Below are 11,478 nucleotides of genomic sequence, written 5' to 3'. Positions count from 1 at the left end.
TCGCCGCCATTACCGTTGGTTGGTACATGAAACTGTCATTATTTGTAAACAAAAGTCGTTGTTGTTGATGTTTGAAGAGAAACGAATTGTAGGGAGGGGTGGAAACGCGCATGACACATGGACATGAAAGGCTGCTGCCAGTTCTATAGTAGTGGTTCTAGGTGTAGACTTCTACTAGAGATGCCGAGGGGCGCGTATCATTTGAAGTGGTCGTGTTATAGTGTGCAAGAGCGCCCGCGAGAAAGCTCAACAAAGCAGCGACATAGTCGAATACGGTAAAGAAAGGGTAGAACGACGCTCTATAGGCAACTGGATGCTCGATCAGCGCTATAGAATCGACGAGGTACGCGCGGAAAGAGAAGGCCAAGACCGGCGGGGCGGACCGGGGCGGGGCGGGGTAGAGATGCGAACATGGTGGAATCTGATGTTTGCAGCAGAAGCAGCAGCCGGCCAAAGCTTGGTCGCTTGGCTGCCCGGGGACATGAATGTAAATAAATTGGGTTTCAAGTGGTGGAACGATGCGCGCCGGATCAGAGTCGGCACAGCGAACGGGAGAGAAGTTGCTGCTGCTACCTTTACCGCGCCATTGCCGCCGCCGGTTTAGAGTGCCGTCGAGTGGAGCAACTCGAAAGAGTTGAGAGGGCACGAACGCGAAGAACAGACAAGACGAGGAAAACGCGCCTTCAAGATAAAGCGAGAGAGATTGCTTGAAACTCCTTGGAGACCTTCCGAAGAAAAATCTGGCTCCGCCAATCCCTTCCGAAATGCGGTGCGCCGATGCCTGGGATATACTCCACTCGCCATCACGGATATCCAGCCAAATAGATGCAGCAAGCACACACCCACTACGGTACATATGATGACGACAAGCACGAACGGATGAATCTCACGACTACATAGAAACGCCGACAACAACAATAAGCACGACAATGACAGACGAAGCCCGTGTCCTACACTAGGTACCCGTACACAAGCCATCCGCACTGTGTTTAACATATGCACATAAGCGTACCGTTATGTATATACATATAGTAACGTATATATATACAAACGGAGGTGTTTGTATCGGAGTTTCTGGTGGCCTTGTTGCTGGCGTTCACCCATTTGCTACTTGTCGTTTGGCCCCTTTTTCCGCAGTTGGAGTTGTTTCAGCAATAACAACAGCAACGATGGATCCGATGCTTTCACTACCGATCCCTAGACGAGGCAGCACACGGAAATACACGGTCTGCTATAATGCCAACCCATTACGAACAGCAGCGGCTGTAGTCCAAAATGGTTGTCAATATCTGTCACTGACAATAGGCATCGCCCAACGACAATTTTCAAATGCAATTGCTGTAAGATTGACTCTCTTTGCCTGTATATCTGCCTGCGTTTGTTGCCCTCCTCGTCAAAATCGAATGTATGATTTTGTTGTCACTTTGGCATATAATTTTGAATGAGTGAAAACTTGAGCACTGTCCAGCCGGGGCATCTGTTTGGGCAACCAAACATCTGTTTGGTGGCATAACAATTAGTAGAAGCAGCAGTAGTGGCAGCATAGGTTTCAACATAAGTTACGACTGCTTTATTTCTATGAGGAGATTAGAGAGGTCCATATTAAAGGTTAGACGTTCAGCGGCATTGCTGCTAGATTACCTTAGTTGGGGGTCCTTTCTAGCATGTAGAAAGGTAATTTAGCGTAGTAAATCTAGAGGTTTGCCATTAGTTATTTCAATCGTGTATGACCAACTTATCGCTAGTCACGTTACGATTTGTAAAATTACCCTTCAAGCTAATTGATGACTATTATCATTAGTTGCATATAGTTATATTATCAACAACATAATAGGCTGCTGATCTGCTGACCAATAGTGGGGCAGTTCAAGTTTGAGAGGAGAGTGAGTAGTTCCTCCATTTGCCTCAAATTTTGGGGCAACGGAGAGAAATGACCAGTACAATCTACCAACGACGTTCTGGTTTCGAATGTCAGCAAATAGCAGACATCTAAAAAATCGCTTGGGCAAGCAAAGTTGACCGTGGTGTCCAGTTGGTTACAGGGACGGTAATGACTCCCAGCCCAGGCTGCCCATGGCTGGCTTCCTCTCGATTTATTTCAATTGACTTCAACATTTACCGTCACTCAGTTGTCCCATCGCACGGTCTTCGTCCTTGTGTGAAAACCTGAGCGCTGTAGGTAGCTGTACCCCCGCGGGTAGCCAAGTGCTAAAACTCCATCGAGGTTCTAGAAAAACCATTTTCGAAACAGAACTTCTTTGATCGACACTGGCCATCCCGCTCGAATTGATCGCTGTCATTCTAACGATGCTGTTATTATCCTTGAATCCTACACCAATAAGGGCTACTACTTCTATGCCTCCTACTTCATCCTTTCTTTTCGTGTCTTTTAAGTCGGAGAAGCGCAGACGTGGCCAAAAAGATGGCGAAGCCTTACGGATGCCTGCTTGCCGTTATTTCATATTCTGATGTTTCGATCGCAGCGGAGCAACAGATAAAGTAATTATATATCTCGTTAGCCACTTCGAGGACATGAGCAGCGCACATGACCGTTTTGAAAGGTACAGTAAAGCATGGAGTGTTCATATTATTGTAGGTTACATCGCTGGCGCCCAACATTGGAAATGCGGTGCTCTACTTTTGTTTGTCTATTCTCGTGGTGGTCTGCCAACGACATAGGCGAAGCTCGATCGAACTGGTAGGCACAAATGGCCGCAGACGAAAAGCAAAAAAAAAAAAGAACAAAATTTTCAGAGAACCATTCAGCCACCCGGGAAAAGTCGAAGCCAACTGGCGGAAGTTTGTAAACATAAAGAAGGTTGCAGTGGCTTCGAGGCTTAATACAGGGGGAAAACAAATTCGAGGGGGCGATGAAGAAAAGAAAGAAACGAGGGAAAAACGGAAGGATAGGAGCAAAAACTTTGTGGTAAAAAATCGCTTTCTGCTTCATTCTCTAGTGCTCGTCGACGCTATGGCGGAGGCTGCACTCCTTTTTGCGGCAATCGATGCAGCCGCAACTGCTGTGGCGGCCTTTAGCGTCAACATCCCTCCTTCCCTGCATCCACTCCTTGCGGGATGACAGCGAACCTAGTCGTCGTCGCCGCCGTCGCATCCGTCGTTGCAGCTGCTGCTGCCCCCAAAGACGGCGGCAGTGGTGGTGTGGATGTGGCAAAGCGCTTTATTTGAAAAGTTGAAGAGGAAGATGGCGTCTTGTGGGTTGACGGTTCCCTGCTGTACCGCCGGCGGTTGTCTGCAAGAGTGATGCAGCGAGAAAGTCCGTTGCTAGTGAAGTTTCGAGACTTGTCTCGCCAGTGAGGGGTGACGACGGGAGCTGGTCGTCGTCGTGGCGGCAGCATCGGTGGCCTTCTCCTCAGAGACTAGACGCACCCGCAGATTGAGGCTGACGTTGAAGAAGTAGCCTCCATTTCCGGGCCGGCTGCTGGTGTCGTAGTGTGCTTCGTAGACAGGCAGTTGCAAAGATGCAGCCAAGCGGCTACTTGGAGTTGAAACAAGGCGAAATCAGGCCGGAGAACCAATGGAGGAAGAGGACGAAGGAGAAGACGCTATGGGAACAGTAATGTGGATGACGGGGGAAAAGAAACAAACGTGCGTCTAAGCGGGGGATAGACGCTCTATGATAGGGACAAGCCAACGAGGTTAACCTCAAAAAACGCTGTTTGTTGACTACACGACTGTCAACAGCCACAACTAACACAGCTACATACACAAACACACACACAGACACATGGTCATATGCTGCTGTTTCTATGATGACCCAAGTGTACGCCATAAACACATCCCAACTAACCCATCTGGTCTCTCATTTCACTCACAGATGTACTCGTACCAAACAAGCAGTTCATGCTTGGTGCTATAACAGCCGAATAGACCGAACTTTTCGCGCAGTAATGACAATAGGCATTATTATTATTAGCGTTGAGAACACGCGACAAAAGAGAAAGAAAGAGGGTGCCAACTGTAGATCACTTTAGATTTGCCTCCTTTTCCTTTACCTCCTCCGCCTTTTACAAAGACAGACGTCGACGACGACGACAACGACAGCAAGCGTCCTGCGGACAGTAACGGTGCACGGAATCGTTGGAGGGTTTTTTTTTTATTTTTTTGCTGGAACGTTCTGGTAGAACTCTACAAGAAAAATTACGCTGCAATAGAACAATGCAGGAGAACAGGACCGGTAATTCCTAGTGCTGATGTCAGTCATCATTGGCAGACTGTTATTCTAAAATTAAGGTGATTTAGTGTAGACTGAAGTCCAAACCGTCGCGTATAATAAATAGATACACGATAAGCAAAGCTTACTGCGCGGTCTTTGGAATGGTAAACGGCAGAGAATCCTACATGATCATATTGTGAACATGCGAAGTTATTCATATCGTATGCTTCAGTGTGGTAAATTTGTTTGCGTACCAGAGTTTGGCGTAGTCGTATTCGAGTTGGCAGTGTTACAAGAAGATTGCTGTTGCTGCAATTGTTGTTGCTGAGAGAGGTGTCGCCTCTGCGGGTCCCCAAGCGGTCCCGTCACCCAGTCGCCGCCTGAATGTGGGTGGTGTCCAGTGCCAAGTCCTGTTAGACCTGTGCTTGCGGTAGTGGGATGGGCTGGAGGACTGTTGAGGCTGTTGCCGAGGCTGCTTAAAGGGTTCAGGGGATTAGGAGGATTTTTGCGTCGTAGGGCGTCCCATTCGCGAAGGGGATCCAGGAACGGCGGAGGTCGCGCACCGAAGGCTGACGCGAACGCGCGGAGGTGCTGCTGTTGTCCTGTAATTTGAAATCAATACAATGACAGCATTATCATAATAGTTATCTTTATATTGTTACGCAAAGCATTATACGTGCGATCTCCAAAAGCCCCCCTCACTCCCTCTCTCTCTCTCTCTCTCTCTCTCCCTGAACGTGCAGTGCTTGTTGTAGATTGGCTTTTATTATACCACGTTACGGGTAAGACAGACGTAAATGAGAAACGGCTTCGAATGTCGTGTTGAACAATGGAGCATGAAGATGATCGCCAAATAATAATAAAGTAAGATAATTTTTTTTATTTTACAATGAAAAAAAGAGTTTGTTCATAAAGAGGCAGGTAATCAGAAGTTCGCCGCGCATATGCCTAAATTGGATTCTGGTGAGTAATGGAGCAGTGTATCCTGCTCAGGATAAGAATCAGGACTATCAATCGTCAGGCAACCAGGTGTATTTTGCAATGTAATCGATGAATGCATTCGTTTGGCATCCCTCGCCCCTCTAAGGGAAGGGGCTAGCTCCGTAGTAGGGAAGGCAGGATGCAATGCGGCATGAACACTGTGAGATAGATAGTGACTAGTGGTTCCCAGTAGATAGATTTGTCTTTTCTTTGCCGCTCTTCATTGATCCCGTCGAATGCCCCCACTTATGCCCGCTTTGTCAGAATCCCCATTCGTCGAATCGCAGTCATTGAATCTAAGCGCGGTTGCCGGTAGTAGTGCCGTCGAGTTCGGCGGCTTTGATATATTCGTTTGTTGAGGAGAATGAGCAGAAAAAGGCAATGGCGAATGGTTTCCTTGCTTTTCTTGCCTGTCAGTCTGTTTGTGGGGTTGAGAGGAGAGGAGCCTGCGCTCAGTTCTTGCGGGGTTCCGCTTACGGTGCCTGGCGTACGAGCAGTATTAATCATCGAGAAAACCAGGGCGGTAGCCGTAGCAGCAACAGATAAGGATAATGCTACTGCGGCCGCTACTAACAGGAGAATAAGAAAGACAGCAAAAGAAAGCAAGGAAAACAGAGCTTACCGCTGTCGGCACTCCCACTGCTGAGAGCAAGTAATGAACACAGAGAGAAAAAAGGAGAGAGACGGAGCTAAGCAGGGCAGAGCAGAGTAAAAGGATACGAGATTTGAGAGAAAACTAGCAATAAGCGTCAGGAACGAAGGAGAAAGACATTTCTTGCAATCCTTAGGGAACACTCGAACGACGAATCACTCAGCGGTAGAAACGTACTATAACTGGGACTTCGGCGAGCCCAACGATCAATAAAAATGATTCAACGACAAACTACAAAGCACTGTGTCCTAAATGTAGGTAACCCTCGAATTATGGCCGTGATTGATTGAACAACTGTGACCCAATCGTGGACAAACGACGATTACAATATAATTCATACATAGATATTGGCTAACAGCTGCATGCCTTGATGAAAATTTGTTTATTATAATGACCGACGGTAACCTATAAACACACAGATATAAGACAAAAGGACAAACATACAGACGCCATTTGTATTAACAGGCAATTTATATTCATCCAATCGGCTGTAATCTTTACCTTTAGATAGCAATAAAGGCGCATTTTGTGAACGAAACGTTTATGAGCAAGTTCGTTATGGTAAAGCTGTTGTTTTTAATCGGCAATGGGTTCTCGGGAACATAAGTTTATTGGATTCAAAATCACCATCATTCGAAGTCAGTCGGAACGGCTGGTCTATCCACCAAAAAAACTCTAACAGGTGCATCCGCCCTGCGACCGAGGCGGATTACTGCAATTGTTAGGTGCGTAACCTATTTCGGTGAAGAAATAAGGATGCCCGTAGATGAATTATCGTACGATCACGTCGTTTACTTCAGGTGCCAGGCTTTCATGCGCCTATTGTTATTGGGAAGGCTCTCCAATAACGTTCCGTTCTTTCAGCGTCAGCATGCCCACATAATGATCATCATGACCGGCTTCTCGCTGTCGTCAGAACTACTTTCAGCAGCTTATACCAATACTCTTAAGACTATAGCAATGGATAAACTCTGAAGGATGGACCGGCCATACCCAAAATGCTTTCGAATAGTAATTTGTGCGATGAACCTGTTTGGCGATGCTTTTGGCCAATGGGCCGGTCGTTCGTGGAAGCCTGGTTCGCTTAACGACGTACAGATCTATGATGCGTTGCTAGGCCAAACTAAGGTTCAATATAGGCCGGCACGCGCATCAAGGACTAGATGCCTCGGTTAGACGACAGCTAGTTTTAATATGTAAACGTCTAAAAAGTCCATCAATGCCATTTTCGAAGCCACTTTCCTGATTTGTTTCAGACGAAGAGCTCTTCGCGAGAAAAGCCAATGTCGCTTGTGTCTAAGGGCAAATAAAAAGTTCTTTATGATAATGATGGTGATGCTTAGTACTATTAATCAGCATTGTTAGAAAGCAGTTACTCATTTAAATTCGACACACGCGTTTTTTATGTGGATCCGTTTCGGCAAAGGAATAATCCTTGTCCTACTGTCATGTTAAGTTACTTAGATTTGCTACTCTGTTTTGGGTTGTTTCGAGATTGATTGAAGCTTAAACTTAAGCAAGCACTGTTCGTCATGTTATATCTACATGCCAGCTTTAAATGGCTCCGTATAGTAGTGGGCACCGTCATTACGGCACTGTTATTCATCGTTCATGACGGATATGCACCTCAGACCTGTGATAACAGCAGAAGAGCAGAGCAGCAGTCGCACCAACAGCGGCTGGGCTCAATTTCCGCTGTCGGCCGCGAGGCAGCTCCAGATACCCTGCTCTTCATCTCCCCCCTAAGCGTTGGTTATCCAAACTCGAGAGGGCCTCAAGGGCCTTTGCAGGCTGCATTGGCCTCAGGAACGAACGCAGAGCGTCAGCGACTCCACATCCAATAAATCCATAATCTCCTCTTCTTCGTTCTCGTCACCACCAGTGGGGGCACCATACGAAGGCAACCGCTGCAATCACGGCAGCGGCCAGCAGTAAGTGCTGCCCCCACCGACAGTCGTCCGACCACCACCGCCCTCTAACGGCTTCAGCTCTTTCCATCCACCCCTGTTTAAGTTGCCCTATTTATCTTTGTTAACTTTTCCACCAAAGCCACGACGGAGCATTGATTTTTGCAGCCAGTATCGCCTCGGGCCAGCCTCTGTGCCCCTGATTCTGTCCCATTCGACGACTACCACTACTACCACTACTACTACGATCTACGTAGCTTGTGCCGCGCTAACTGGGTGGTTTCACACATGCAGACAGACGGATATACACGCGCTGCTTGCCGTTCGCTACTCATTGAGGGTCGTTGTCGGTTGTCGGTACTCCTCCATCGTCTGTCCCATTTGGAGGGCGAAGGGCGGCGAAAGATTGAGATATAGAGAAGGGGCAGACCGCGAGGGGAAGAAACGGTGTGATCTTAGTCAGGCCTCTTAGCCACCCCAAGACTTCTCGATCTTTATCACAAACCTCTTTGACTTTCTTTTTCCGACGTGCTTTCTTTATCCACAACCCTCGCATTCCCAAGCGCCCCTTTGTATCTCCTCCTTGCTTGCCTTGTCCTACCAGTTTCTGCTCCGACTGTGTCACCGTCGTGGGCACGAGGAATGAATCCTCGGAGGACACTTAGCTTTTATCGATCGCCCGGCCTACCACCGCGTTGGTGTTTCTCCTTGACCCCTGCTCTGCTTCCTATTTTACCCCTTTTATGCTCCTTTCCCGGAGCCAAGGCCTTTTTCGCCTATCCCCCCAAGCCACTGCGACGTTTTCTAGCAACAGTAGCTCCAAAAGAACGAAGAAGAATTTAACACTTATCATGAATTTGGGAGAAGCGTTGGCGTTTAAAAGTATGGCAGAGTAAACATTAAGATATGGCTGGCGAAATATTAACGACAGATAGAGAACATTTGGCCAAATAAAGTCAGAATACCTGCAACAGCCCTACTGTAGTATATGTTTCTCATTTCGCAGGGCTATTTTATTAACAACGAGCCAGCCAGTCAACTCTTGTAGTGTTTCACCCCCAAAAGTTGCCGCTGTACCAAAGTTGGCATGCACCGTTGTTGCCCGGTGGCTGTATTCCCTGAGGAAGTAGTCAACTAATGCTGGTGTTGCTTACAGAAAGGCCCGCAGACTCCTCCAGGTTAAAGTTCCGAAGCATGCTGTAAAAGTTCTGTCTGATATAACGGAGGGGGTCTAGTTCCTCAATCAAAGTTGGTAGGGAAAAAGAGGCCAAGCACAAAGACACCCAGATAGCCAATGAAAGTGTATTGGTAGGATGACCGCATGTGGTATTGACAATCTCAAACAAAAACGAGGCTGTTGGGCTAAAACAGAGCCAGCACAATACAAACGGATATCTACGACAACAAAGTATTGAGAAGTGATACCATGAATCCAATTCAATGGGATGATTCGCGATGTCGAATTGTCTATGGCATTTTTCGCTGTCTTTGGTGCCGCTGTGGAGAAAGGAAACACTTCGAACCGAGTTTCATCAAAGGGGCGGGTTGGACACGCCAATTTTTGGAATATGTATAGCGCAAGGGCATAGGTTTCAACATAGCTCTATAAGGAAACTAAGTAAATCTCCTATTGTTCACTCGTTGCATGTAGTCTCGATTGATAAGCAAACAGGTTTTAAGCATTCTTTAAACGCAATACATCCCATTATCAAAACTAAATGAACTCCGTCTGCCGCTTTACGTACCAACTGATTGATCGCAACATGACATATCAGCTAACGACCGAACCCAGATAGCAGACTTCGGCAGCTGTAGCTTCCAGTGAGCATTCTCGAGAAAGCTTATCATGCATTTACGCCGATTTGAAAAATTCTACACTGTCAACTCTGAAGTTCAAAGATCGCGTTGTTACCTTATTGAATCCAACGATACCGTTCAGCCTTGTAAGCCTAGGTAAATGGTTTGCTATAAATATATAGGTACCGTCATTGCAATACAGGTAGGATACTGCTTTCTTATGTATCGTCTGTGGCCTGAGTCCAGGCACTACGGCAGATGATCGTCGTACGACAGTTAATCGCCAGGCGCCAAGTTGTCCTTCACTAATAACGTGCTGTCCCTTAAACGACTATCTAAAACCTTGTTCATTGTCTCATGTTCATTGTTTATCTCGTGTCATCGCCGTTTTCAGCATATCTGGTAGAATATTCAGATAACCGTATGGCAACTGTATGGCCACTCGGTGGAACAGATGACAACGAGCAAAGGCTCTGACGGGGCCAACATTCGAAGGCGCGACAGAGAACGATAGAAAACAGCTTCGTCTGTCCTCTGCGTTTGCTTCTCGTTCGTCGTCGTCTTCATCTGCTCGGTTCGCCTATTATCGATTGTTATCACACAGAAGACCCACCGAAAAGCTAAAGAAATGGAGAGATATCAAAAACGTGAAGTCGTCCTATGCTGAGACAGCCACCGGGGCAGAGTCGCACAAAATCATCACGGTGGCAGCCAGTCGTCTGAACATTTCCATCCATCCATCTCTGCGTATGTATGTATGTATTCCAGTGACATAAACTGTGTACGTGCCTATGTATACACAATGGCCGACAAACCGTCAAAAATATGTGTTCAGTAGATAATATAACCCTGATCAGGTACCGGAGTCAGGCGTTTATGGCTGTCAGCTAACAGTAGCGGCAGTGTCGAACCGCTGCTAACAACACGCGAATGCGACAATATACTGATGTTGACGAGTAATAATGGCGTCACAGAGATCAGATGGGCCAGCTTTTCCTGTGTCTACCGCTCAAGACTTAGCTAGCGATCGTAATTAGTCAACGGCACTACTAGATCGTCCGCCGAATTTTTTGCATTCACAGTCGTATCACGTCTTCTGTTTCGCTATCTGTTTGTATCGCCTGTTTACACTAAAAAAAAAAAAAAAAAACATGTAAGCCGTATTGTTGTTTTGTCACTGAAATTCGGCTATAGTGAAACGTCCCGAGGCCAACGCTAAAACAAGTTCAAGTTGCTGGCAGAGTTGACGACACAGCTTCACGGTTCCTATCGTTGAGATCTTATCTAAATTGCTGTAATATACACACAAATATACGGGTGCACAGGTATGGCACTCTTTGAAGAACATAGCGCACTATGATGGAACGCAAGCGAACTCAGCTCTGCCGAGTTCGCCCAGATACCCTGTGATTTTTTTAGAGACTGAAACTACAACTTCTCTATAGGCACTAAACATGCATCCTACAGACGCTGTCATTATTATCACTGATATTCAGTATGGTAAAGACAAGAGTAATAACAATTATAAACAAAATGTATTCATTGATCTAATGCAAACGTCCATATGCCGTCAGCTATTGCTCATTAATGAAGATGATGAGATAAATAACATAACACGAAAATAACAATTATCAATTTCTAGTAATAAAGAAAACGAATAAAAATGAACAGAGTAAAAAACATGTTATAATACTACTTTTTTCTTATAAAAACGAAATCATGCGTGGTAATAATTAACAATAATAAAGATGAAGAATGAATGAATGAACGTATATACCAAGTAGTCTGTAAGTATCGGCTAGCTGGAGCTTGTTGGGGTACGCACTTCGGGGCTCTCGAGGTCCGTCCACGGTAACCTTGATGGCCTTCTGGTACATGGCAACTTGAGGTGGAGTTGTCCCAATTGTAATCGTCAGCGTGAAGCTCTTACCTAAAATTTACAAATAATCACCAGAAACATGGAAGAA

The 11,478-nt window shown here is 46.3% G+C and overlaps 1 protein-coding gene across 2 annotated transcripts in view; it reads right to left on the bottom strand.

Annotated features, from left to right (window-relative positions):
• LOC111264928 (uncharacterized) overlaps positions 1–11,478 on the bottom strand; it is a 154,036-nt gene that overhangs the window by 27,925 nt on the left and 114,633 nt on the right. For both annotated transcript variants that reach the window (XM_086970254.1, XM_086970255.1), the window contains exons 2-3: positions 11,289–11,441; positions 4,429–4,776 (exon numbers count right to left, since the gene is read on the bottom strand). In XM_086970254.1, the coding sequence (XP_086826380.1) occupies positions 4,429–4,776; positions 11,289–11,441 (501 nt within the window). The remainder of the gene's footprint in view (positions 1–4,428; positions 4,777–11,288; positions 11,442–11,478) is intronic.

The sequence above is a fragment of the Varroa jacobsoni genome, unplaced genomic scaffold (assembly GCF_002532875.2).
Source record: "Varroa jacobsoni isolate VJ856 unplaced genomic scaffold, vjacob_1.0 scaffold_914, whole genome shotgun sequence".
In the NCBI taxonomy this organism is placed as follows: Eukaryota; Metazoa; Arthropoda; class Arachnida; order Mesostigmata; family Varroidae; genus Varroa; species Varroa jacobsoni.
Note: the sequence above shows the minus strand (reverse complement) of the source record. Positions and strands in the feature narration are given on the sequence as shown.